The sequence below is a fragment of the Vidua chalybeata genome, chromosome 29 (genome assembly GCF_026979565.1).
Source record: "Vidua chalybeata isolate OUT-0048 chromosome 29, bVidCha1 merged haplotype, whole genome shotgun sequence".
NCBI lineage: Eukaryota > Metazoa > Chordata > Aves > Passeriformes > Viduidae > Vidua > Vidua chalybeata.
This window is the reverse complement of record NC_071558.1, coordinates 2,420,594-2,448,584: the sequence shown is the minus strand read 5'-3', so window position 1 is coordinate 2,448,584 and position 27,991 is coordinate 2,420,594. Positions and strand designations below refer to the sequence as shown.

Sequence of the window (27,991 nt, the reverse complement as noted above, 5' to 3'; positions counted from 1 at the left end):
AAGTACAAACATCTGGTATTTTATTAAGCCAGTTGCTGTGCTCAGACCATGGTCAGACATATGCTGGGAGCCCCAGCCCCTCCTCACCCAGCTGGGCCCCATGTCCCCTCGATCCTCCCTGGCTCTGCAAGCCCGTGTGCCACACGAGGGCTGAGGAGAGGTGATTGTCCCTCGCCTCCAACCTACAGTCCCCTCACTGTGAGTGGCAAGGCCAGCAACACAGCCCCTGTGCCAGCCCACCTCATCCCCACCCTGGCCAGTGCTGGCCAGCCTGGCCAGTGCTGCTGCACACCAAGAAGGAAAAGAGCCCGAAATTGAAGATGCGAGACAAAATCCAAGGCGTTGCGGGTGGCCTCAAGCCAAGCAAGGATGGGAGCAGAGGAGCTGCTTGGAACAGCCCATGAAACCATGGAGCAGAAGCCCAGCAAGCACCAGTGACTGTGTCCACCATGGTTTGGGGACAGCCCAGCCAGCCTCAGCCACCACAGACCTGTGTCCTCCCAGCATGGGGTCACCCCAAAAACCCCGAACCACTCAACAGGGTGGTAACGAAGAGAAAAACCAAACCCAAGAAACACACCAGAACACATGAAAACTCTTGTTTTCAGCCCACAAGATGGTTTTGCTTGTTTGCTCTCCTTCCCAGCACAGCAGGCACAACTGGACTGGCTCACAGCTGCTCCGGGGCAAGCCTGGAGTTGGTGCAGGAGCAGCACTGCAGGAAGAGCCACAGCCAGAGCCTGCAGGCTCCATCCTGCCTGATGCTCTCCTGGATGAGGCAGCTCACAGTTCTGGCTTGGAGCAGGATGCACAGGGTGGGGGGCTGTCAGGGAGCCCCCACTGCAGCACCACAGCAGCCACAGGCTGCACAGAGCCTTCCCTTTGCTTCCACCCCAAGACCCATTTCATATCAGCAAACCACCATGCCAGGGGAGAAATGCAGTGGCCCTTGGACAGAGCAGAGCTGTTCAAGGAGGAAACTGCAGCTCATCCTGAGTGCTGGGATGGGGGCAGAGAAGTGACTTCCTTTCCCCCAGTCCAGGGGATGTTATGCTGAGCCCCCTCAGAGGACACTACATGCCATGTCCCCAAGGCTGCCCTGCAGCCACGCTGCTCCCACACTGTGGAGCCTCCCAGTTTTTCAGCTCTGGGTATCTCTGACTGGGGATGCAAATCCAAAAACCATTCACCAGGTCCTCAAGCACAGTGCTCTGGACAGGAAGAGGGCAGCATAGGGACCCTTCAGGTGTCCTTTTTAAAGGTCACAATCCCTCCCCATCCAGCCTGGAGTGGAAGGTGCCATGGGGGCAGTCAGGATTCCCCATTGCATGGTGAGGGCTTCTTTCTCACATATGCAAAATTTTGGAATATTAAACCAACCCCTCAGGGGACCAGAGCAGTGACTAAGGGATAGCTGTGAGCAGCCCCTGCTGTCGCCATGTGGCCCCACATGGGCTCACAGCAGCTCCACTGCCCCTGGTTACAGAAAATGAATTCATTTACTTTTGCTCTTAAACTGGATCCTGTGCCCACACAAGGCTTCGGTGACTCAGAACACAGCTCCTCCTCAGCCTGCCCAGCTGTGCAGCACTTGGCTCCCAGCTGCCACCCCACACAGCTGTGGGAGCTGCAAGAACTGAAAACACTTGCCATCAACTGAAACACTTGCCACCAGCGAGACAGGAACTCCCTGTGGGCTGCTGCTTTACCTGCGCTGCTCTTCTCCCCCCTCAAGATCCAGCCAGGACCTAGGGAATGCTCAACCCGGGGTGAAGCTGAAGACTGCCCCCAGCTCCTCACTGCTTTGACCACAGCCCAGCAATGCTTCTCTTCAGCAACCCCAAGTGCAGCCACAAGGGTGACGCTGAGGCTCTCAGGGCAAACACACCGAGCTCAGCCCCACTGACCTCCAGACTCCTCTGCTTGCTCTGCAGCCAGGATCAGGGGGGGTTTCTTCAGCAGCAGGAAAAAGCAGAGCACATCAACTCTCTGTGCCCCCCACCAGAAAAGGAGGGTTTCACCTCAAGAACAGTCCCACGAGGAGATTCCCTTCTCTTTTCCCACCCCATCAAACAGAAATAATGAGCTACACAAACAAATGACTTCAAATAAAACCACTGGAGGAAAGAGTGACTGGGAGTTTCACAACCCATCTCAGATCTCCAAGAATCCCCAAGGTGTGCCAGAGTCTCTGACCTGCTGTCCTGCATGTGACCTTCTCTTGGCTTAGCCAAGCAAAGTACTGTGAGTTTCAGGAGAAGCTGTAAAAGGGATGATCCTGCAGGGAAAAACCCCTGTCCCTCACAGCCAGCCTGTCAGCCTCCAGGGATGGACCAGCTGTACCATGGAGGTTGGCATTTCCCTCTGCTGTGCTGTAAAGGAGCTGGAACTGGAATAGAAATGAATCCTCTGGTACTTGTGCTGGTATTTTTAGTTTTTACCTGAAAACAAAGAACATCCTGCCCCTGCAGTACAACACACCATGCTCAGAGCCTGCACAGAGTGGAGTATGTGACTCAGCTTCTCATGTTATGCTCTCTGGCTGTAGCAGTTTCTGGCTGGCCCATGTGAGAACACAGATAGAAGACTCCAGTGGTTTGTACTTGCATAGCTGCTGGTTCATGTGGATGGAGACATCTGTTCCGTGGGCACTCAGAGGCAAAAGAGGGAGCATGAAGAGACTGCCCAGCCCCTCTCCTGCTGCCCTGCGAGCAACCTGCAGCTTCATATGCGAGCACCGGCCGAGTGACAGCGTGTCAGACACAGGTTGCATGAGATGCTGCCAGGATGGAGGTCTGCAGGATCCCTCCCAGCTCACCTGGGCAACCAGCTCTTCCAGCACCCGTCCAGGTTAGCATCAGCCCTCCTGTTTTGGGATGCCAAAAGCACAGAACAGTCTGTGAGCTCGGTGCTCCTGGACAGCCTCTGCCAGCTCAGGGACACAAACGCTCCAGCTCTGTCGCCATCTCTAGCACAGCATTGCAGCAGTGGTGCACTGAACAACCAGCAGAAGATAATGGCTTTGAGATTCTCCTTCCTCCTCCACACCCTATTGAAAGATTCAGTGGGGAAAAACCAGGAAAAAAAGGAAAGATGAAAAAGAGGCTTTGGGTCCTTTGGAGACATCTGCTCCATCCCAGTGTTGCAGTGCTCAAGCCAAGCATTTGAGCCTTAATGGCGTAGAAATCCCACCCGGCTCTTCTCTCTCATTCAGCAGTTCTGCCAGATTCCTCCTTTTCTCCAAGGTATAATGCATAGTGGGAAAACTGGGGATGGAGGCAGAGTCCTGTGGCCTCCCTGGAGCAGCGTGGTGGAGCTCGTGTTGCTCATGGAGCGTGCAGCTCCCAGGGAGAGTGGAGTGCAACACGGGGCTGCTCCCTCCTCACAGGCCAACATCCCTTTGCACTGAGCCCGCTCCATGGGGGCCTGGGAAAGGAAATAAATATGCTTGTTCTAAGACAAAAAAAAAAAAATTATATTAAGAGCTTTCCCCTCCTTTTAAATAGAGTGTTTCCTTTTCTTTCTGATGTTAGAAGAGTATCCAAAACCCCAAAGGAACTCCTTTTTTTTTTTTTTAGTATTATTTATATATATATATAAAAACTAAAAATTAAAAGGAAAAAAACCCTTGAAAAATAATTAATTCAAAAGGGGAGGGGGGCCGGGGGGGAGAAATACTATCTGCTTTCCTGTCCCCAGATTGCCAAAAAAGAGCAAAACACTCTTTGGATCTTCTTTCCCAAGCCGGAGGGTTCCGTTTCTGCTGCACTGGTTTGGTTTTGCTGAAGTGAAGTCCATGCTTTGAACCACCAGCCTGCTTCTGCTGGCCAAGCAAGCTTTGGGAGGAAGGAGGGGGATGAAGGACTGCCTGTCTCTCGCCCATCTCTGCCGACTGGGAGAAGGGCAGAGCTCTGCCCCGGCCATACCGAGGGGCCTCTCTCAGAGCAGTTGGCGCCATCAGAGCTGTACAGCCGTCTGGTCAGGATGCAGGTGGAGGGTGTCAAGTGTGCGTGCCCACTTTGAATTTTTTTTTTTTTTTTTTTTAATTCGTTTGGGTAGGTATTTTTGTTGCTGTTGCTGCTGCTGCTGCTTCTTCGTGTCTTAAGTGTCGCCCAGATTGTTGTTTCCTTCGTTCAGACGCTGCACGTTTGCGAGAGGGGGAGAGAAAGGTTCACCAACCCGATGCCTTTCTGACCATCAGCCCATCTCTTTCCACTGCTTGTAGAACTCCAGAACATTTTTTATCTCTATGCTGGCGTTGGCGGCTGCCTGGATGGCAGACTGCAAGCAAACACAGACAAAACAGGTGGTTAATTTTTAACTTGCCCTGTCAAGACAGCTGCCATTCTCAGCCTGGGGACTCTCCAGCAGCCTGGCACAGCTGGAAGGCCAAATCCTCCCAATTCTCATTGCTCTGGTACAAGAGGCCTGCACAGACATGAAATTAAATTCTCTCACCTGCCCCAGAATACTGTGTATCACAAAATCAAGAAGCCTTGAGGGAATAAGGAATCTCAACAAATAAAGTAACTTTGGGGAAACCAGGCCAGTTATTAGCCAAAGCAAAAAAAAACATTTAAAAAAAATCTCTTGCCAGTTGATCATGTTATATCCTTGCTAGGAAGCAGAATGGCTCAGCTCAGCCAGACAAGGGCTACTGACCTGCATGGGCACTGAGAAGGAGCTCGGGTCCTCCAGCTGGAAGCCCGTGATGATGGTGACCATTCCCGTGGTGTCGTCCTCTCCGCTGCCCTGGGACACTGTCAGTTGTTTGCAGCTGTCCAGTATTTTATAGAGATTCCTGACAGAAAAGAGAAACAGAGGGGAAGGTCAGCAGGAAGACCACATCTGCTCAGGACAATAAATGGGAAGCTGGGCTGCTTTCCTGTTCCCATTAAGGACTTTTCTGAGACCTTTCCGAGCACAGAGTGCTTTGTGTAAAATGCACAGGTGTCCTTATCTCCAAGGAATTTAATCATTGCTCACATAGAACAAGCTCTGCAATGGGTCCCCAGTGCTAGCACCTCTCCCCAAACCACCTGTCTGCTGTGAACCAGACACCTTCAGATGCTGAAATCTTACCAGGCATCTAAATCTTGTCTCTTCAATTTATGCCTCTCAAAGCTCTTCCCAACATCCTTCTGGCAACGGATGTACCTAAGGAGAAAGCAGAGTCTCTGAGCTCATATGGAGACCATCACACAGGCTGAAGTCAGTGCTCCACAGCAGCTCCTCTGGGTGCTGCAGGGCTTCCACCAACCCAAATCTAACACCCAAAGGTCCATGCAAGGAATCCTCTGTGAATCCCTTCGATCACCCTCCCTGCCTCACCACCATTCCCACATGGTGCTCTCAGACATGGTCTCAAGCCCACCAGCCCTGACATTGTCCCCAGAGATGGAGTTTGTCCTTTCAGCTGTGTTTCTGCAGAGCACCTGGGCACAACCCAGCTCTTCCAGCAATCTCAGTGCAGTGGAAAAGGTCACTGCTCCAGTTTATACAGCAACAGAGATGCAACTCCACCATTGCTCAGAAGCAGCTGCACTTCACAGCTGAGCAGCAACTACCAGCACATCTGGAGAACCAGCTGCTGAAGGCAGGCTCCTTCGCTGCCTTCCCCTTCCTGAAATCTGGCTTTTCCTTGGCCCACTCCTCATTCTGCTCCAAGAGATCCACAGCCTGCTCCCACCCAAAGCCCACCCATTCCAAAAACAAGGGAAAATCCCACCCCTCTCCTGCTCTCACCTGTTTCCCTTTTTAAATTCTGCCTCCAGATACCGAATGCTGTCCCTAGCGCCGGCGTTCTCCTTTTTCAGGAAGTCTAGGCCATCGATAACTAACAGAAAAAAACAAACAAACAAAAAACCAAAAACATCTTGTTTACAGTTTTACTTCTGCAAACTAATCCAGAGGCGTCAAGTACTCCCCATTCCACAGAACACTGTCCAATGCACAGCTGCCACAGGAGAGGCACGAAGGGAACAGGACCTCTCTCCTCTCAGCTCTTCTGACACACTCTGTCAAAATCCCAAGCACGGGCCACACACAGAACAGGCCCCAAAAGCAACACATCAAAAGGGTGTTGCAACTGTTCCAGATGAAGTGAAGGATAAGAGCAGGAGGAGGGAAAGCCACCACCCAGGCCCCTGACAGAAGGGACAGGGGCAGGCAGCCACTGCCAGTTACCTGCTGTGGAGTGCCCATACCTGTTCGAGGGATGATGATTATGAACCTCCCACTAGTGGCCAGCTGCTTGACAAGAGCCAGGTGCTGGCAGAGGGCCTGGGTGTCCGGAACAAGGTAAGGAGACATGGCTGACTGTGCCTTGGGCTGCTGGAGACTTCCCTCCAGCTGAGACACCTCCAGCTGAAAACACACATGCAAAGACACTCGCTTCACATTTATGCTGAAACAGACATCAAACAGGGCAAGACTTGCCCTGCAAAGCTCCACCAGGTCCTTCCAACCTCCAAGCATACAAAACAGAGGGCTGGATGCAGCAGACAGTCAGCAAGAGAGGAGGATATCACTCTGCACTGCCCAGTGCAGCCCCACCTCGAGTACTGTGAAAATTTTGGGGCACCTTGATGTAAGAGGGGCATTGAAATATCAGACAGTGTCCAGAGTAGGATGACCAGGATGGTGAAAGGCCTCAAGTGGCTGAGGTCAGTCAGTTTGCTCAGCTTGGGGCAGAGAAGGCTGAGGGTGATTGCCCCATCACAGCCTACACCTTCCTCGAGGGGGTCAGCAAGCAGGAGGTGCTGATTTCCTCTCTCCAGTGACTAGCAATGGGACATGAGGAAATGGTACATTTCATTTCTAGCTTCATTGCTGCATCAGGGCAAGTTCAGGCTGAACATCAGGAAAAGGTTCTTCCCTCAGAAGGGGAAGAAGCTCCCCAGGGAAGTGGCTGTTGCACCAAGCCTGCCAGAGCTCAAAGGAGTGCCTGAACAACACTCTTGGGCATTCAGTTTAAAGTAGCCCTGTGAGGAGCAGGGACTTGGACTCCGTGATCCTTACGGGATCCCTTCCAACCTGAGATACTCTACAGTTCTATCTCTGCAGAATGGACTTACTGCCTCTGTGTGGGACAGGAGCAGAGTTCCCCCTTCCCTTCCCAGGTTCTGACATTCCAGCCACTACCCTGCTGGTTTTCAGGCTGGAACTGGTGTCTCCTACCTGCAGCCGAAGCTGAGCCATGTCTCTCATGAGCCTGTTCCGACGAGCTTCCTCTGCAGCCTAGTTGCAAAACCAAACTTCCATATCAGTTAGCAGGAAACACACCAGCTGACATAGCATACACTTCCAGAAACACCTCCAGAGTGAAAAGGGGACACTGGAATAGCTTTAAGGAGCAGAACTTTCATCTCCTCCCAGAGATCTGTGATTATAGTTACAACCTAATAGTAAGCTACAGGAAACAGAGAATACAGAGACTTCATTAACCTCTACGAACTCACCATGTGAAACTGAGCCTGGGCCTGGTGCAACAAGTTGTCTTGCTCTGACTGTGCTATGCTGATGAAGATCCCAAGCTCTGAGTTGAACTGCAGGATGCTGCCTTGCAAGTGGGTAATGAAGTGGCCGAAGCTCCGAATGCAGCAGATCCGCACGACAGACTGCAAGGAAGCAGCAGCAGTCACCAGCCACCACAGCCATGGCGTGGCCTGAGGCAGCGCCCACGTGCAGCTCACACTTTTGGAAAAGGCAGGAACTGATATTAAATGCCCAATTCTGATGGATGTTTCTGATCTCTTCTCAAGTTAGAGACTGCAGGAGGGGGCTGTGGGAAAGGCTACAGCTGGCCAGAAGGTTCAGGGGTGCCAGCAGTCTGGGGCTTCCTCAACCCAAAAAAATCTTAGGAAACATCAACAGCACCCTGCCCCACCTGCTCCAGAAACCTCTGCTCAGGCCTTCAGTGCTAGGAAAAGGAACCACATAACACAACAATCCAGGTCTGATTTTCTTCAGCATTTACCCCAACTCACCTCCTCAACTGCTGAGAAAATGGGCCGATCCTGCTCGAAGTTAAACCTCTTGTGTGCATTTTTCAGAGGGGGGAGATTGCGCAGGGCCACATCTTCAGGGAGCAGCAGGTTGGCCTTCAGGTCTGGGAGCTCAGCATCACTCAGGATGTCTTTGACTTCATCACACAGGGCCAGCCCTGGAGAGGAGGGACAAGGAGAGCAAAACTGAGGAGGGGGCTAAGAGGAGAACTGCTTTAAGGCACATGGTCTGTAATGGTCACAGGCAGAGGTGTTAATGAAACATGTCCTGTGAGCACCAGCTTAAGGAGGAACCACAAGAACACTCATAATATAAAGAGCAACACTCCCAAACAATCTGTCAGGGGACTCTGGGAAATCCCCTGTTTGGAGGGACAGCTTTCCCACCTATTCCAACTAATGAGCAACCCTGTTTAAACTCCCCTTCTCATAAACCATTGGGAACTTCAGGCTCAGCCCTGAAGAGGCACAGAGCTCCAAAACTATTTTCCAGAATTACCATGGCAAAATCACAGCCTTACTCCTGCTATTGGCAGTGAATTTCACTCCTGTTGGCCACACATGGATTCTCACATGTTGGTGCCAGTGTTTCAGTATGCTGCCAGCCACATTAATGCATTAATACAGCATTTTTGGGTATGATTTTTGGGGTTGTCCTGTCAGGACCAGGAGTTGAACTCAATCCTGGAGCAAGGTGAGGGGTCTCTTCCAACTCAGGATGTTCTATGATTACATGATTCTAAAGACTGTGGGACAGTATTTAACTGGAATGGTGTTTAAACAAAAGAACAACACATGCATGTTTTACTTCCTATCGTGCTTATAAAAACTGCTACTAGGAAATCTCCCTCCCTGGGCTCTCACACACCCTTTGGAATTACTGATGACTAGGCTTGGTGAAACATGACATTTCCACTTCTTTCTCCAGTACCTGATTCCTGCAGGTCTGCAGCAGAAGGCAGAAGGTTCAGGAGCACAGATAGCCTGTTCCACAGGCTCTGAGAGCTCTGCAGGAACAGAACACAAAAGGCCAGAGAAAATGTCATGACAGATGTATACAACAACTAGGCAGCTTAGGCCTTCCAGCATCTCACAACCCTCAGAAGAACTTCACCATCCTTCTTAGGCTCAGATTAGCTTAATTCAGCTGGTGGGGGACATAACATCACTCTCTGCTCAGGACTGGGGCTATGGCTGCAACCAGCCCAGGGAAGCTGACACAACCTTGTAGAGAGCCCTGACACCATCCCCACCTGAGCACACATAATGATGAGGTCTGTGTTTGTCCTCAGCCAGTCCAGGAACACCTTGACAGTAAGCAGCAGCCCTTCATTGGTCACAATCTCCAACTTCTCCTGAAGGGATCGCTCATTTCTGCAGGATTTGTTACTTGAAATGCTTTCTTCTGAGTCAGACACATCATCTGGAAAACAAAGGCAAGCACAAGATGGCAGCTGTTAAACTCCCTGAGATGCCAAGCCCTGCTGGTGTCAGAGCAGAACTAGGCTGGTAATAGTTGAGCTGAAATACTTGGTGCCTCCACACAGCCTCACAAAGGCAGTCCCTGTCCCCTGTGCTGTCACTAGAGTGCATCACCCCTGCATTTCCTTCCTCCTTGAGATAAGAGGGTTAAAACCTCCCTGTGAAGGTTTGACCAATGCCTAACCTCTGCAGCAGCCTCCATGCTGACAGAGTGGGGCAGCACATGCCAGCACAAGGACCAGAGCAGTTCCTGCAGGGAACTGAGGCCAACATGCTCCCAGCTTCGAGCCAGGCAAGAGCAGGAAATGGCAGGGCAGTCCTGTGAGTCAGAGAATTTTAAATATTGAACATATTCTTTGCACTCTTCTAACTCTCCAGAGCTGAGGATCTCAAAGCCATTGCCAGTGGAATCACGTGTGACACAAGTGACCTGAGGTCAGGGTGGGTTTTACAGACCCTCATTTCAAGTGCTACCATTGCTTCCTATCAGCACAGCTATGGGCATTCCCACAGCTTGGAATCACATGAAAGGAGGTGATTTATTCAGAACCCACCACTGACAGTGTTACACCATGAAAAAGCAGTTTGGATACAGCACACAGGAGGAAAGCCCAAAGCTAAGAAGTACACAGTGAACTCATTCCATCTCTCATTTTCTACACCTGTAAAGGTATTGTGGCCACACATCCCTGGAGCTGCAACAGCGAGATAACCACTGAGGGAAAGGGTTAAACAGACCAAAGCCCATTTGTTTCTTCCTTTAACTCCCATCTCTTTCATGTGGCCATGGAGCAGTGCCACGAGCCAGTCAACACTAACATGATCTAATACTGGGCCTTCAGATGCTGGCCCAAGCAAAGCCTGAATTTTGCCAGTGCTGTAGGCCAGCTGGATTTGGCAGAAGGATGTAGAATGTTTCCTTGCTCCAGGGAAGCTGGGAGGAATGAAAAACAAGACTGAACAGGCCCAAGTAGTTTTATGTGAAACACAAACAATTCCCTGTAGTTTATAGATCTCCCTTTCCAGCTGTTTTTGCCCAGAATATCACTCAGTTGTGTAAGTTAGGTGGTAATGGAGACATGGCAGCTCCACCTGCTGTGCATCTCCCAGGAGTTCAGCATGCAACAGTCAGTGAGGCACATCTGGGGGGTCACAGAGAGGCCCTCAACACCTCTCACATGCACCCGGGTCACATCATCCACACAAACTTCTACATGAGCATTGGGCTGATAATCTGTCATCTCATGGAAAACTTCCTGTCCCTCATCTGCCCTGTCACCAGAAGCAATAGTAAGTGTCTGATTAGGTATTTCACAAAGGGAAAAGGGAAGATGCAACTTTTAATACCTGCTGAAATCATCCTCTGGAGTCAAAATGGCTTCACTATAGCAAATCATGCCTGAAAAATTCATTGGCCTTCTACGATGGGTTTACAGCAGTGGAGGATGAGGGAAGAGCAACTGACCTCATCCACCTGGGTTTGTGCAGAGCACTTGACACTGTCCTGCACAACATCCCTGTTTCTTAACTGGACAGACACGGATTTGATGGATAGACCACTTAGTGGATGACAACTTGGCTGGATAGTCATGGTTAAAGAGCTACAGCCAAGAGCTCAATGTCCAGGTGGAGATCAGTGACAAGGGGCATCCTCAGAGGTTGGGACCAGCACTTTTCAACATCTTTGCTGGCGTCACGGGCAGTGAGATCAAGTGCACCCTCAGCCAGCTTGCTGACAACACTGAGTTGTGTGCTGGGGTCACACATTGGAGGGAAGGGATGGCACCAGAGGAACCTGGACAGGCTGAAAAGCTGGGTCTGTGCCAACCCCAGAAGGAACAGCAAAGGCAAGGAGAAATGTTGCACCTGTATTGGGGCAACCCCAAGCACAAACACAGGCTGGGAGAGAATGGATGGAGAGCAGCCCTGAGAAGGATCTGGGGGATGGGGTGACAACAAGCTCAGCATGCCTGGGCAACGTGCACCGGGGGCCCAGCAAGCCAACACTGTCCTGGGCTCATCCCCAACAGCGTGGGCAGCGTGTGAAGGGGAAATTCTGCCCCTCTGCTCTGCTGAGAGCCTTCCTGCAGAGCTGCCTCCAGCTCTGGGGCCCCAGCACAGGGAGGACAAGGAGCTGCTGGAGTGAGTCCAGGGGAGGCCACGGAGATGATTTGAGGGTTCTGGAGCCCCTCTGCTCTGGAGACAGGCTGGGAGAGCTGGAGGTGTTCAGCTTAGAGAAGTAAAGGCTCCAGGGAGACCTCAGAGCTCCTTCCACTGCCTAAAGGGGCTCCAGGAGAGCTGGTGAGGGACTTTGATAAGGTCCTGGATGGAACAAGGGGGAATGGCTTTAAACTGAAGGAAGGTAAATTTAGATGTGGTATCAGGGAGAAATTGCTCCCTGTGAGGGTGGTGAAGCCCTGGCACAAGTTGCCAAGAGAAACTGTGGCTGCCCCATCCCCTAAGTGTTTAAGGTCAGGTTGGACGTAGTTTGGAGCAACCTAGTGCAAGAGTGCATGAAATTACATGGGCTTTAAAGCTCCTTCCAAACAAACTGTGAGCCTGTGATTTTCACAGCTGCTCAGCATTTAGTCTGCAGAACAGCAGTTGTTCTGTTAACCCTGGTTGGCCACAGGTGTTTCCTTTGCTCAGTGCACATATTTCTGCATGCTGGGCAGTAAAAGTAAAGCTCCTTCATCAGGAAATGTCCAACCCAAGGCTTACCCACTACTTGGGCAACCTGCTCCTCCAAATCCAATCAAAGGAGAGCTTGCACCATGGGAAATGGTGAATTTAGCAAACAGACTGCTATAGTTTGCAGTTTTCTACACTTAATTGCAATAACAAGGCCCTTACCTTGCTCTGCCAAGCTGGGCTTCTCCAGATCTCCATTGACACATGGCTTGCTCTCTATCCCACCCTTCAAGGCAGGTGGTTCACTGTTGGGTTTCAGGAGGATGTTGCTGAACGTGGGAGCCAAGCGAAAGCAGCGTTTGGTCTGGAACAGCTGGGTGGACATGGCCTGGAGATTACTGGCTATGCTTGCATCATTAGTGCTCAGGGAAGCTGGCCCATTGACTGCTGGATCCACAGCTTCAGTTTTAGAGATGCTTGGGCTCTTGGAGTCCCCCAGCCCACTGCTATCCACACAGTTTTTTAGGGCCTCTTTGGGCCCACTTTTGCCTTGGCTGCTTCCTTCCTCACCCGGTTCATCCTCCATGTCCTCCAAGTCAGACCGAGATTCTTGGCTGTTCATGTCGGAGTCTGTCTCCACATCAAAAGCAGCTTCTGCTTCCTCATCACTCTTCTCTGAAGCACTCTCTGAGCCATCACTGCCTTTGATGGAGCTCTGGCTGGAGTCAGAGTCAAAGCCCTCACTCAGGTCGCTCTCATCCACCTTCTGGGGGTGGCGGCGGCGGCGCAGACAGGACAGACGAGAGTACTTTTTGCTTTTCTTGCAGTCGTTCTTCCGCTGTTCCTCGCTGGGCTGATGATTGGCCAACTCAGCTTCAGCTTCCTTCTCAATTGAGTTCACAGGCTCCCGTGGCTCCTGGTCATCTGCATTTACAGGGAGAATGTAACTTAAAGTCACAGTGTGTTCCACAGGCTGCTGCTGGCCAGCCCTGGGTCCAGGGAACCAGGGCTGCAAACTTCAGCCATCACTTCTATCAGTGTCTTCCACTGCAGAATAAGCAGCCCCAGAAGAAAGATCCACTTTCTAAAAGCACCTGGGAAGCTGAGTTTCCTACTGCCCGAGCTGGGCTACTCTGCTACCAGGCAGCCTCACTGCTCAAGGCTGCCAAACCAGAAGAGAACACAGCTGAATTCTAACTCTCCTCCCCAGCTTTCTACAGTCAGAGCTGAGTGACCCACTGAGCAGGGCAGGGACATGTGCTCTGGAACTACACCGACCTGACCCCATCCCTTTCCTGACCAACATGCACGGACCCTTTCTAGCAGCCCTGGATCACTGTGACAGCTCCAAAATCTGCAGAGGAGGGGTCGTTCATTGCTGCTTTTACCAGAAACTCCCTCAACCCTGCATTCACTGAGGTATTGCCAATGGACTGTTTGCAGGGGAAAGGTTTAGCAGTTTTAGTTGCTGCACAATAAAATCCCCCAGCAATTCAAGAGCTAACCTTGCCTGAGCAGAACTGAGGTATGCTGAGAGGGCCTGTCTCCTTCAACCCCACTCAGTCCTCTTCTACCTCCCTCAGCCCAGGTGTTTTACCTGAGATCATCTCCTCAGTGGAGGAGGAAAACAGCCAGTAAACAACAGCAAACAGAGACAGAGAATAAAATCTCAGATTGGGATAAACAGATGATGAATGAGCTGCCAAGAGATACAGAAAGGAATCTCCTTATAAAGAAAGTAACATGTCCATCCTGCAGTGATTCAGATACTCAGAAAGAGCACCCAAGTGGAGACAACTCAGCACATCAACCATCTTTGGGGATTCCAGACCAGAAGTAAAAGATCAATACACTTCTGCACTACAAAACCCATGCCCAGGGGAGAAAGGGGAGAAAGGGGAAGGACAGCCCTGTAGGCAGGCGACCTGGGGGACCCAGGTGCTGCCATCTCTGTTCTCTTACCTGTGCCATCACTCTGAAAGGCTGGGACAGGATTTTCCCCTTCTTCTAGCTCAGCCTGGAGGCGAATATTGACGTGATTTATCAGGTGAGAGAAGAGAGCCAGCGTGAAGGCAATGGCTGCACTGTACTGCTTGGAACCTGCAAGCAGACAGCACAGTGAGGTGGAGGAGGTGAGCACTACACCAGTTCAGACAGCATCTCCAGCCTAACTGTGCTCACCACGGAATTTCCAAACAAAGCACTGGTTACCTGCCCTCTTGAGGCTGTGAACGCTCATAAGGCAGATGATCACCATGCGAAAGATCAGGAGATCAGGCAGGAAGGAGTAGCCACTCTCATACTCTTCTTCATCTTCACTGGTTGAGCTCAGGTTAGGAGGGGAGGGCAGGTAGAACAAGCACAGGTTGAAATCCTCCAGCACAGACTGGCAGAGAGATGTCAGCTCAGAATCCAAAGAGCTTAAAAAGAGTGAAAAACTATTAAGAATTATTAACTCAAGACTTATGCTCCTGGCATGTCTGCCCAGAAACTGAAACAAAACTGGCAGTTAGGCTGTCCTTTAGCACTAGGCAGGATGAAGCACCAGGGAATATACTGCAGGCAACAACAGCTACGGGAAGTAAGTGACATTAATCAGATTATGTTTTCCTCTTTAAAGCTGCTTAACTAAAGACAAACAATACTTAGAGATGGGTCACCAAAAACCAGATTAATTTTCCCCTGGGAGCTCAGCAGTGGCCATTAAGATACACAAGGCACTTAAATGCTGAAGGGAGCAAAAGTTCTAGATGCACTGCTCAGTGAAAAGTATTACACTGCCACACACATGGGACTCAGTTTTTCCTCCTCCTATGTCTCTCCTGCAGCCCAGAATATTCCAAAATCCTCCACAGCTGTTCAGTCCTTCAAAGGAAGCCATGAGATCAATCCAATGGGCTGTGGGAGCCTCCTAGTTACAAAACAGACATATTTGTGAAATTTCCAGCAAAGCCTTTTCAGGGAAAAGAGTGCTTGGGAAATTAAAGTAATTCCCAAATTTCTTATGTTCTAAAGACATGTTGAGTGGATATCAGAGGAGCCTTGTAGTTCCACCTCAGTGTAAGGCAGTATTGGAAAGCCAATCCCATACTGGGCTTAGTCCAGCAGAGGAACAGAGAACATGATGTATGAGAAGAGGCAAAGAGACTCGAGTTTGTTCAGCCTGAAAGACAGAAGGCATGCGGGGTGTCTTCTGTTTCCAGATGCCAAACAGGTGATTACAGAGGACTGAATAAGACTCTCCTTAGTGGTGCACAGCAAAAAGAAGAGAAATTATGGGTACACGCTACAGAAAAGAAAAATGAGATTAGATGCAAGGAGAAAAAAATTCTATGGTGAAGGTGGTCAAACACTGGAAAGGGGACCAGAAAGGTGTGGGATTTCTGTCCTTGGATCCAGTCAAAACTCAGTGTGATGAGACTGAGCAAGCTCATCCAACTTCACACCTGCATCTACTTTCACAGTGAACACTACTTTGGGGAAGTACCAGACCCCAAAAGGTCCCTTCCAACCTAAACTATTCCACAATGAATTTAACTGCAGCTTGTATCTAAGCCCTTTAAAACACCTGTTCTGTTTCAAGCAGTAAGAGATTTATTTAAAATCACCTGAAAACCTCCCAGCACAGACAGAGAAAATCCAATTAAAAAATCTAAAAGCCCAAAATCACACAGCTATACAAAGCTTGCCATTTATTCCAACACAACCAGGTTTTGGTGTTTTGTTGAACAAGGTGTCTGGTTACAGACTTCTAAATGCAGTGAACAGCCCCACACATGTGTGGGACAGCAACTCTTTGCTGTCCCATCAGCCTGAGAACAGGGCTTGCCAGGAAAAAGCATCTGCTGACTGCATGGGGTAAGCAAACACCAAAGGCACAGCACAGAGACAGCTGCAAGGCCCAGGAGCTCAGCACGCACTCAGGCTGGCCTGATTTAGACAAGTCACCAAGTATTTAACCCTTTGGTATTTCAGCCTCCCCTGCAAACACAGTCTTCATGCTCCATGCATGGATAGTCCAAAGTCTTGGGCCTTTTGGCAGAAAGCCTCAGCACAGGCACTGTTATCTTACAGGAAACCATCCCTTCCAAGTCTGAGTGCCTGCTACTGTCAGTTGTCAACAGAAGATACAATCTACCATAACCTTACCTGCTCTTTGGCTGCAAAAGACTCTGCAGGTACATGAAGCTCACCAGTAGCCTCTTAATGTCTTTTCCTCTAAAAAGATGGAGGAGAAAACACTGTAAAGCAGGTGCCCTATCACAGATATGGGCTGGGCTGACAGAGCTCTATTAACAGGTAAATCAGGTCTCAACTGAAAAGTCCATTCTGATGAAACTGAAGAGAAAGAAGACAGTTTATACACTGCCAACTTTCACCAATATGCCCCAACCCACGTGAATAGTCCCCAACTCCAGGGAAGAGTGAGAAAATCTCTCAATGCAAACTCTACACCTGGGCAGCATTTAGCTTTTCTCCTGAAATTATGACCTAAGACAGCAAGATTGGGATCTAGAGTGGGGCTCTCAAAATTTGGGAACAGTCACCGTGCTGAAATGGCCCACCTACCAGCTCCACTTCCCACAAAGATATTACTCTCAACCCAGAGGATACACTAGTGGCACTGCAAACTCTCAGCCTGCACCTCTCTTTTTCTTTCCCTTCTTACCGTTTCTTGCTTGGAGACAGCTTCCTGGTTTCACATTTCTTCAGCTGATGATACATCTTGGCTGCTTTGTCATACAGCCGCTTCAGGTTCCCATAGGCACCTTCGAAGGACACTTCAGACTGGATGCTAAAGCACCAAAACAGGACACAGCCAAAGTTACTTCTCCACAAGGCTGCTCACACTTCAGGGTTTTAACTCACTAGCAAGTTATTCAGGCTTCGAGGCACGAGGACAGGCACCCAGTGCTGCTGTCTGAACATGCTGGGCACTAAACTCCCACCAGTGGCTGCGAATTGCACTTCAGTTGCCTCACAGCTTCCACCCGCCCTGCTTACACATCCTCTCAAATCAGTGCCTTCAAGCCAGGAATTCCACTCTGCTCACACCACAGGGTGCCTCCCTCAGCACCTCCAACCCACTTCCAGCCTGGCTCTCCAGCTCACACAAGGAGATTGGGCAAAGCCCTCCAGGTGCAGCCCTGCACAGGTGATTAGTGACCAGAACAAGGGTTTGGTTTGACCGAGGCTCGCTCTCATTACTACCAGTCCTACTCAAGGGCAAACCAAACTCATCTCTTTCCCTTCTCCTAAAATTAATTTGCCAAAAACAGCTCAAAGCAAAGAGGAGACGATCTGACCCCACAGCAGCAGTGCATGGCTTCCCTGCTCAGGACATGCAGATCTGCAGGAACTCACCAGCGTAAGTAGCAGTAGGTTGCTTCCACATTGTAGTACTTGCTCCCTGCCAATGTCCCCAGTTGGTTGAAGGGCATTCCTGTCAGGAAGGAGAGGGGCAATGGAATTTACTTGGAATTCTCCAATGGCTCTGGCTAGAAAGGAGATCCTTTCCCTTTCACTACATTTCCACACAGGAAGGAAGCCAGGAGACACAAAAAGTAGTAAAGCTGTAGTACAAAGGTCTGGACTACTCAATTCTTCCACCATCCAGGGTCTGTTTTCCATTTTACAGAGCTTTTAGATCCTCCCCACCTTGTGCCAGTTATCTATGTAAGAGAGAAGAGCAAACAACGCCTCTTCCTTTGTATTAAGAGTGGTGTGGCCTTGACTCCCTATTCCCTGACAGAGACATCATCTTATCAGCATCTGAGAGCTCTATTGCAGCTCCTGTGGTGCAGAAACTCTTGCCACTTTTATTTGGGAACAGCCTTTCAAACAGTTCAGTGAGAACTCTGCAAAGACAGCATGTAGAGAACATTTGGCTGGAATCACACACTTCAAGGTATGAAGCCCTCTACTCCAGCAATGATGTGCTCCCAGAAGGAGGCACTTCTGAAGGAGGAAGCAGCACATGAGATTTTTTTTTTTTTTCATTGGTAAAAGGGGAAGGTGACTGATAATGCTCTGCTCCTGGCAATGGAGAGCTGGATCTGTGCTTAGCCCAGAGGTACAGCATCACCACAGTCAGGGAAGTCTGAGCTTCTCACAGGTTCTCAGGTGAGTACGGTGAGGTCACTGGCAAAGAGCACCCTGGCTTTAACTCCTCTGTTTGGTTTGCCAGCAAAAGAAAAATCACCTGAAAACCTCCCAGCAGAGACAGAGAAAATCCAATAAAAAAATCTAAAAGCCCAGCAAAAGAAGTTCTCAAAGGAAGCAACTTTAACCAGAGGATAAAACCCGTCCTCTCTCAGCTGCAGGATATAAACCTAACCAGTGTAGCACTACATTGTTTTTATGTTGCAGCAACATGATTTTAACAACTGTAAATTCATGGTAAGTCACTCACCAACTTGTGGTGCAACAGAAAGGGCTTGATAGTAAAATCGCTCAGCCAGCAGCTCCGTGTCCACACCTGCCAGCTCATTCTGATAGCGAGCTGAAAGGAAACCACACACCATGCATCACAAACCCAAAGGCAGCACCTGCTGCAGAGCAGCACAGTTTCCCTATTAAAAATACCACAAAACTTGAAATACTGGCCAAGCCAACAAATCCACCAAAGAACTGCTCTTGGCAAACACTGCAACACACAGGATTTGACAGGCTTGTCTGAAACACTTTTCTTTCACCTGCTCACACCACACACCACAACTCCTGCCCTTTCCAGCCAAGGGCAGAGCCTGCCACACTTGCAGCATCACATGAACAAAAGGAGAATGTTCTTCTGCTCCATGTCTTAAGTGCTGATTCATCTATTCTTGAAGTAACTCAGAGTTGTGTTCCATTTTCCTGTACCTCAGACTATATTCTAGTACAGCAGGCTGTGAAATCAAGGCAGCTGACTGAATAAAATACTTGTGGCTAGACTGAACTTTATTCATTTATTTCCTCTGTCTTTTTTTTTTTTTTTTTTTTTTGACAAATGCAGGCATTTTGGAAACCTTAGGTGACAGCACTGTGAAAAGGTGAGCACATTTCTCTCCCACCACTCAGGTAAGTCATTCCTACTACTCCCCCAAGACATTTATTTGCAATGTCATTCTTAGGCTGATTCATATGCAACACTAATGCCAAACAGCTTTCACCAGCTTGGAGGCTGCAGCGTCAGACATTGTACCTGCACCACACTTCCAAGAGCTGCTTTCCACACAGCTGTTTTCTCCCTGCCTTTAATCCCACATGTTCACAATCAAGAAGCTGACACACTTACCACACACTTCAGGAGGTCGTGACTGTGGGACAATCATGCCTGCTATAAAAAGGATGCCACGCAGCCAAGCACAATGACACTGGGGCTTTGCAGTGGCAAAACTCTGGACTGATGCAATATTGCCTAAATCTGATTTTCAGTCCCACTGGTGCTGATGGAAGTGGCTTTGTAAGTCACAGCTAAGAAGTCTGAACTGAACTCTCTTTGATCCCTCGTACTGTCAGAACAAAGTAAATAAAAGCAAATGCTTCCACTCTCACAGCCATGGCTACAGCTGCTTAGCAGCAGCAAACTCCTCATCTACCTGACCAAATACAAAGCACTTGCAGCAGTTCAGCCATGAGGATTTCAGCTTATCCCAGTCTGTGACAAAGGTGTCAGAGGGAAACTGAATCTGCAATAACCTTGGCTGGTGCCTAACCAGTGACAGCCTCACATGGTGGACACAGGCAGCATCTTTTTGCCATTTTAAAGGCTGCCCTGAGAGGCAATGCTGTCCTTACCTAGATCTCCTAGATAAACCAGACATCGGTGACAGGCCATCTGTGCCCACTCCATCTCCTTCTCTGAGGCAGACACGGGTTTCTTGCAGCCTACAAGCAAACACAGAATCACTCAGAGCATTGCTGGGAAGACACCCAAGCCACCCATGCCTCTGCCCAAGACACCCAAATCAAATCCCCCATGGTCATGCCTCACTGCCGGCTTTTGCCTATCCAGAAAAGATGGATATGAAAGGATCTCATAAAAACCACAGTGCCACGGAAAAGAAAGCAGGACAGTCTGTTCTAAACAGAGACCTTGCTAATCAGGGAAAAAAAAAAATTATCTTGAATGCTGTGTTCTAAACAGAGACCTTGCTAATCAGGGAAAAAAAAAAAATTATCTTGAATGCTGTGAAGGGGAAGTCACCTGTGGGGGATTCAGCCTTGCCCATGAACCAAACACCCTGAGCACAAACCTATGAGAGGGTCTGTCACGTGTGTCCAGTCGATGCAGCACTGCAACTCCAGCTGGTAATGGGACTGGATGTAGAGCAGGAGGTGCTGGTAGAACCCTATGCCAGCCACCAGGTGAGTCCGGTACGCGCACTCCAGGGTGCTGCGGCTGTGGATGTGCTGGGAGAAGGAAAAGGAGCACGTTAATGCAGCCCGGGGCACAGTTTAGGCTTAGCTCTACTGAGTGTGAAGCTAGACAGAGGTAGCTCAGCACTGATTGGTTTTGCACAGCTCTGTACCTCCTCCTGCTCAACAGTGTTCCCCCTAGTAGTATTTACTAAGGGTCAAACATCAAGGAGAAATACTTGTAAAAACAAATAAATAAAATCAAAGTATCTGTTTAGAGCACCTTAAATGCACCCAGACCCCTGGAAAGCCAGGAGAGCATCAAAGAGCACTGAGGAGCTTCCAGTGATCAATCTTGTAAAAACAATCAGCACTGATAAAGACTCTTAAAACAATCACTCTGCCTGGAGAGATCTGTCTTATGAAAAGGGGAACACAAAAAATAAGCAAATTCTGTTGAAATGCCCTCTGCAATGGCAGGTCTCTCAACAGCATGTTAGTGCTTAACTGCTCACTGCCAGACAAAGGCACAGGGCAGCTCCATAGGAATTTGAGAGTGCCCAGCTCCCCACTCTGGGCTCAGACCACACCTTCTCCAAGCAAATGAAGCTTTAAACTTTGCCTCATCCACTGCACAGCTAGAGATCTTCTCGTGCCACAGCCATAGATACCTGCCTTTTTATTTGTTTTAATGAGCTGGATAACTTCATAGTAAACCTTTCTCCAGAGCAGTTCTTCTGCTTTTCTTCCATAATCCACTGGATGCAGGAACATCAGCTTCACGCACAGCTCCCGCAGCCTGGGACAGAGAGCAGAGCATTCTCAGTGAGCTCCTGCAGCCTCAGCTGCCACTACAGAAGCACAGAAGAGTGCTGAATCCATTACAATGGTTGAGCCAGGCCATCTGGTGATGGTACAGCCTGGGTCACTGCCACACCAGAGCACCACGAAAAACCACATACTTTAACCAGTGCCCTCTGGGCTCAGCTGGCCATCGGTAGTAAGAATAATCCTCCTTGCTCTACCACTTGCTAATCAGGGGAAGCAACCCCTACACCTGATAAAAGACTTTACACACATGTAAGAAATTTCTGCCCCACAGTTTTTATTACTAGGAAACAATTGGCCAACACAAAGACAATTTATTTCTATCAATGACATCCAGGAAAGCCATGGACTGCACTGCTCAAATCTCTGAATCAGGTCTGAATCAGGTCTGAAATCCAGTTTCTGCTTCCAAAACCTGGAAGGATCCCAGGTTAACAGGTACACTACAAACCAAATAAACATTAAAACTGCAGATTCAATAGCTCCACATGTTGCTTCACACAGATTTTCCTCAGGCAAACACAAAACACAAGCATGCTGCCCAACTTACTTGTTCCTCAAGCTGATGTTCTCTGGCTTGAACACATCCTGATAAGCTGCCTTATTGCCAAGGATGAGATCCAGCCGGTGCACGGCCTCGACCACTGCCCTGCATGAGAACACAGAGCCAAGAGTTTCAGGAGAGAAGGGATCACTGCAGATCAGAGGTGTCTGCAAAGAACCACACTGGCCTATTTAGTTCCACTGTCAGCACACTGCCCTGTACCACACCACAGTCACTGATCTCCTTTTTGCACTCCAGAAAGTTATGGAGAGCAGAAAAAAGCAGAGTTACACACATTTATAGGCATTTTGCTGCAGAACAGTGGTTTAATCACCACTTACTGCTGCCTGTCTGATAAAATATGTCAATTATTTCTACAGTTGCAAAATCAGAAATGTCTCTGGACACGTTGGCAACCTCAGCAATTAAACCTGCTATATCTACACTCAGATTAATTTAAATGTCTTCAACTCTGTGATTAAAAAAATGGATTGAATTCTAAAAACTACTGTTTTGATGGGTTAAGTTTTAGTGGTGTAAGAATCAAACCTCCACCAATTCCTGTTTTCTTTCCAATCTGCCTGTGAAAGAAGGCAACATAAGTCTCTCATTTGCCAAAACTTCCCCATCTTTGTTAAGGATTCACTGGTTGAACCCCTAAAGTTTCCTCAGTGACAGGTAACAGATATTCAAACCCAGCCTAAAAGAGGAAATTTCTTCCAAGGTTTTCTCCCCCAAAAGGCAGCCAAAAGACAGAGTGAGCAACCTCCAAACCTCTGAGCCATGCAAGAAAGTACTCTGGTGAATCATTGCCCAAGACCCTCCTCCTGGAGGAAGAATCCCACACTGTGTGTAAATCTCAAGCACTCAGAAGTTTGTAGATGTGAACAAATCACACCACAATTCCGAATGCTGAAGTAAAACAAATCCAGGGACTTTCAGCACCATTAGTGGTGAACCTCATCAATAGCTCAGGAACAGCTCGATACAGCACAATAACTGTCAACCCTTCCTGCACAAGAGGTCACCTCCAGCCTCTGCCTTTGCTCTGCCTGTATCTGAGGTCACCAAACCCACTCCTCCTGAAGTTAACTTTCCCCAGCTCTTCTGTAAGCAGTACACCTCCCAAGCCATCAGCTACCAAACCCCAGTGGTCCTTGTTCTCCCCCTCAGCTTCGTATCTACCCCACCTCATCACTCCTCGTTTGCTCCAATTCCTGTCCCACCAAGAGCTGTCGGAGCAAGGAGCTGAAGACAATCGCAATGTGCTGTGGACACAAAAGAAAGCAGGAGCAGAGCAAATTCCTGCCAAACAGAGCAGAGAGGTGCTGCAGCCAGTCTGCTCCCCCTCCCGAAATCCCCATCACCTGCAGGTTGGGAACTCCCCCATCACATTCACAGCACCACGCAGTGACAGCCTGCTCCTGCACTGATGCTGGACAGGGCACCCCCAAACCAAAGCCTGCAGGCTCATGTTCTGGGAGGCTGAAACCACCGCCACTTCCTTGAAAACTAAAGATGTTACTGCAAAGTAACCGACAGTTTCCTACGCCAGCACCTTCCCAGCAAGGCAAATCTCTCTTCACAAACTCGCTACACCCAAAGGAACCTCCCTGAAAAAAGCCCCAGGACACTCCAGAGCTCACAGAGAAAATGTCCCATCTCCTGGGACAGAAAGCCTCTCGCTCAAGGTAAAGAAATCTCACTTGTTTCCAGTAACCACAGAAACTGACAGGAAAAGGGAAGCACGGGGAACAGAAGCATCTCATGCAATGCCTTGGGAAAGAGGAACTCCATGGACTTGAACCAGCTTCTTACTGAATAATCATGAAGAAAACCAAGGAGATAGTAAGAATCACACAAAAAATCCTGTTACGTCCTTGACATCCAGCCCCTCCTGCTCACTGCCCTCTTTCTCATATGGCCTGAAAGGTGTTTGCAAACTCTGACAGCTTCGTACCTTCATAGCAAGGAAAGAAGCAAGTAAAATACATTTTGGTTTACAGGTAACAGGCACTGAGCGTGCAGCATCCAGGCAAGCTCATATTGGGGTTGGGAAAATCCGAAAAGCCCCCCAGTTTAGCTTCCCCACAACAGAATCCCACACAGCACAGGCAATGCACCTCTCCTTACTGCAGCCTGGGACTGCTGTCCTAGTTGTGGCTCTCAAAGTCCCTTCCAGCACACCAGGAGCTGACTGGTTTCCTCTGCAAAGGGTGACCAGAGGAAAGAGGAACTGCTGGTTCATTTGATTCCCAGAGAGAACTAGAGGAAAACTACAATCGTTGATTCCTGATGTAGGCAGTAAAGTGGCTGTAAAATAACATTCTGTGAGCAACAAATCTCAGCTGTGTGCGTCTGAAACAAATGCACGTGTCCATGGCAGCCAGTGTGGAAAATTATCCCAGTGGCCTGCCAAATGAGAAGTACAGAAAAGTTTTCCTTCTGGGGACAGAAGGACATCACCTTCCCCTCAAGGTGGCCCGGAGGACATCTGCCATACAACCTAATTTTCTACAACAGCCCATGGATGGGCACACACACACACTTGGTATTTCTGCTGTTCTTTGAGTGTTTGTAAAGAAACAGAGTTCATGACCGGAGAGCAGCAAGGCTGAACCACTGGGATGTGGTTCATCAGCCCTAAGGGAGGCCCCAGCTGAAACACTGCCTTGTCCACATCCACACAGGCCCTGTGGTGCTGCTGGAAGAGAAGGAGGCAGGAGTAAAGCAGAATCTGACAGCTGGCGATTCCCAGCCAGGATCCCACATCTGTGGTGCTGAGGAAAGAGGACTCAGTGAGGACAAAAGGGACAGGAGCCAGCCCTCACACCAGAAATGCTGGGAAACACCAACACAGCTGCTATGGGCCATGCACTGCTGGAAATGCACTTTAGCATCTGTGCCCTCACTGGCCCAAGGCCACGGGTTGAACTTTCCCTAGCAGTTAAGAGCACAAATCCTGTCCCAGGACCCATTTTTCTACCTGCTGTGTTTAAACATTGCTTTCAGACAGCATATCAGAGCCACAAAAGAGGCACATCAGATGCCAGTCTATTAAAAGAAAGAAATACAGCACATGGTGCCAAGCAGGGTGGAAACAGGCCAATGCCAAGTCTTCTTGAGCCATACAGACACTGATCTGTCCCTCTTCCTCCGTGCAATTAACGGTCTGGGACAGAGCAGGGAGAATTATTTGTCCCCTCTGTTTCTTTATTTAGGACATCACTAAGAGCCACAGTATCTGAGGAGTAAGACATTATTAAGAGAAAAGACCTGCAAGTCATTTAGCTCTGCTCTGGCATGTGTCAGCACACTGTCTGGAACAGGCTCCACACAAGAACAGCAACACTGAGTCCACGAGCTAATGGTTACCCAGAAACCTGTAAAATAAACCTGGTCACCTCACGCTACAACAAGCATTGTAAAAGCTCACCTGTGATAATGCAGTTACCACATTTCAAGGTGAAACCTGGGAACTATCAATCTAGGAAGACTTGGAAAAGATCAAAGGGTACCCTATGAGCAGCAATGGGCACCCTCATCTCTGAAAGGACACTCTGCCAGCCAACATGCTGCCAAGGACCTTGGAGACCTGAGCTGAGCTCCCACAAGCTGACAACACGCTGATCCCATGGGATGGCAGTTTAGAGCTGGGACTGTGGCATTCACGCATCTGTGACTCAAAGGCGCCACTTAGTGTGACAGTCATGAGCTCTCAGACCACAGTCACCACACAACAGGCTGCTTGGAGGGCAGGAAACTCCCACTTCGGGCTGAAACAGAGGAGAACTGACAGGAGACTGTTAAGGTGGGAACCTGCTCAGAGAACTGTCAGCTACAGAGATGGAAATTTGTGGCCACTGCAGGTACTATAAATCCTGCGCTAAAATCACAGTGCTTCCTCCCCGCTAAAGAAGAGCTGTCCCTGCAGGAGGAGGGTGGTTCTTTTCCTGCTGTAAAAACTCTCTAGAGCGACCACACGCCTTATTCTGCTACAAAAATTCAAACAGAAAACAACCCCTCCCTTGCAGGGATGACAATTCCTCATCTGGCCACAGGCCGTTCTCTCGCTGGCTGCAGCAGAACGTGAGGTTCCACTTGACAGATGAGCTGAGCAGCACCAGGAAAACAAAGCAGAACGGGTCTTCAACCACGACAAGGATGGTTTCAACAAAGGCAGAAGCACACACATCCTGCACATCCTCTCCAGCCCTGTCCTACACTCCTTGGGCAGGCACTCTGCTGCTCCAGCTCAGCCTCCAGCTGATGTGGTGGAGATGACTGCAGGGCTCCACAGCCCGGGGTGCTCTGGGCAGGACTGTGCAGCCCATACCTCCATCACACCAGGTCCCACTTCTGACCTCGCGGCAAGAAAAGCAACCCACTGAACCTCCAAAGTGCAGGAACGTGCTTGCACTGAGCACACTGTGGAAACAGAGAGATAACCACCACCCAAACCTGCAGTTACTGGTGGGGATTCCTGGGCACACATCCTGCCAGTGCCCCAGCAGGAGGCAAAACCCTGCCCTGCTGTAGAGGTGGGCAATGAGGTGCAAGGACACAGCCAATGTCACCAAGACAAAAAGAAATGGACTCTCATGTAAAATTCATCTCTTGTCTCCATCACTTTGCTCATCTTTGAGACCCAGAGTTGCTGCTGGAACTCCTGTGGATCTGTTGTACTGACAGGGAACCTGAGCCAGAAGGGAACAATTTCTGGGCTGCCCTCACAAGGCAGGTCAGGAGCAGAGCAGAGGGGGCCTGAGCTCACCAAGGCCAGCAGGAGTGCCCCAGTCCTGTTCTCCGATGCCATTTCCAATGCATGGTGTAGAAATGTGGGACCAGAGTCCCAGGGAGTGCCTAACTGGAAAGATCTGCAGCTGGAGCTGTCCTGCCCTCCACACGATAGCAAAGCGCCCCAGCTCACACTCCTGCTCATCACACCCTCTTCTCCAGCACTTCTCATGTAATCCCTGTGTACTGCCAAAGCCAGGGACACCCTCTCCAACCCCTCTCTCCCTGGATGACCCCACATCTCCCCCTTATCCCACTGTGTCCCAACAACTCCTTTCCACTCAGCCCCCATCATTCTCCCTGAATCCCACAGAATCCCTTTTTCCACCTCCCATGTCCTTACTCATCATCCTGGCTCCCCTTAGCCCTGACCCCCTTCCTGCTCTCCCACCTATCTCCTTCCCCCATCTCTCCATTCTCCCATCTTGCCTGGATCTCCCACAGCTCCTTCCCCCCCACAGTCCCTTGGCCTGACTCATCTGCCCTGGAGCCACCAGACTCCTTTTCCCCAGTGGAACCCCTCCATGTGTTGCTTATCCCCTCTGGATCTCATACAACTCTCTTTCCCCACATTCCCTTTCCCTGGTCTTCCCTAAACCTCCTCCTTCTCCTCTCCCTTTGCACTGCATCCTTTCCCTGGGTTTTCCCACAAGTTCACTTCAATCTTCCCTAAATTCCATCATCTCCTTTCCCCATCTTCTCTGAATATCCCTTCGCCCTCGTTCTCGCAGTCTCCCCTGGATTCCTCTGGATTCAGGAGGCCTCCCCCGTCCCGTTAGTCCCTGCTGTTACCTCGATTCCACCATCTCCTTCCCCCCGAATCCTTCCCTGAAAACTCCCCCATCTCCTTTCCTTCCATCTCCCCTATATCCCGCCACCTCCTTCACCCTGGTCCTCCCCAGGCTCGCCCAACCTCCCCCGCCCCAATCCCCTTCCCTCCCGTCACCCCCAGTCCCCGCCGGACGCTGCCCAGCCCCATTCTCCCTCTGCTCCCCTCGGGCACCCCCTGCTACCCTCCGTCCCCAGCTCCTTCCCCGTCCCCCTGAGTAACCCCCCGATCCCCTCCACGCCGGCTCTCCCCCCAGCCTCACCTGGAGCCGCCCCGGCCCCTTCCCGACACCGGCTCCCTCCGGTGTCCCCCAGCCCCCTCCCCTTCTCGGCCACTCCATCCCCTCTGCTCACCGGTACAGCCGCTTGGTGTGCAGCACCTTGGCCTCCGGCTCGCCGCTCTCGCCGGCGGCCCCGCCGCCCTGGCTCATGGCGCCCGCGGCGGGCCCGGCCCGGCCCCGCGGCCCCTCAGCACCGCCCGCGCCGCCGCCGCCGCCGCCCCCGGGCCCGCTCGGCCGCCATGGCTGCCCCCTGT

General features: G+C 50.1%; 1 protein-coding gene across 2 annotated transcripts; it reads right to left on the bottom strand.

The window, feature by feature from the left end:
- Positions 1 to 3: 3 nt before the first annotated feature.
- Positions 4 to 27,911, bottom strand: SMG5 (SMG5 nonsense mediated mRNA decay factor). 2 transcript variants are annotated; one of them, XM_053966890.1, is made up of 22 exons: positions 27,811 to 27,911; positions 21,838 to 21,936; positions 21,135 to 21,258; positions 20,357 to 20,513; positions 19,899 to 19,988; positions 18,532 to 18,621; positions 17,484 to 17,562; positions 16,789 to 16,914; positions 16,269 to 16,337; positions 14,331 to 14,539; positions 14,082 to 14,219; positions 12,342 to 13,043; positions 9,260 to 9,429; positions 8,938 to 9,013; positions 7,989 to 8,164; positions 7,461 to 7,619; positions 7,180 to 7,239; positions 6,207 to 6,366; positions 5,746 to 5,836; positions 5,083 to 5,157; positions 4,663 to 4,801; positions 4 to 4,281 (listed from the first exon to the last, which is right to left on the bottom strand). In XM_053966890.1, exons 1-22 carry the CDS (start codon positions 27,885 to 27,887, stop codon positions 4,198 to 4,200), a joined length of 3,150 nt encoding a protein of 1,049 aa, XP_053822865.1. In that variant the 5' UTR covers positions 27,888 to 27,911; the 3' UTR covers positions 4 to 4,197. The 2 variants fall into 2 exon arrangements, with proteins under 2 accessions (XP_053822865.1, XP_053822866.1); XM_053966891.1 differs by lacking the exons at positions 4 to 4,281; positions 4,663 to 4,801; positions 5,083 to 5,157; positions 5,746 to 5,836 and having other exon boundaries at positions 6,278 to 6,366; positions 7,180 to 7,256.
- Positions 27,912 to 27,991: the final 80 nt, after the last annotated feature.

Excerpts from the sequence above, each read along its gene's own strand:
- SMG5 (XM_053966890.1), bottom strand. The coding sequence starts at position 27,887 with ATGAGCCAGGGCGGCGGGGCCGCCGGCGAGAGCGGCGAGCCGGAGGCC. Across the intron at positions 21,259-21,837 it reads AACATCAGCTTGAGGAACAA|GCTGCGGGAGCTGTGCGTGA; the intron begins GTAAGTTGGGCA and ends TCTCTGTCCCAG. Across the intron at positions 9,430-12,341 it reads GCCCAGCTTGGCAGAGCAAG|ATGATGTGTCTGACTCAGAA; the intron begins GTAAGGGCCTTG and ends TTTGTTTTCCAG.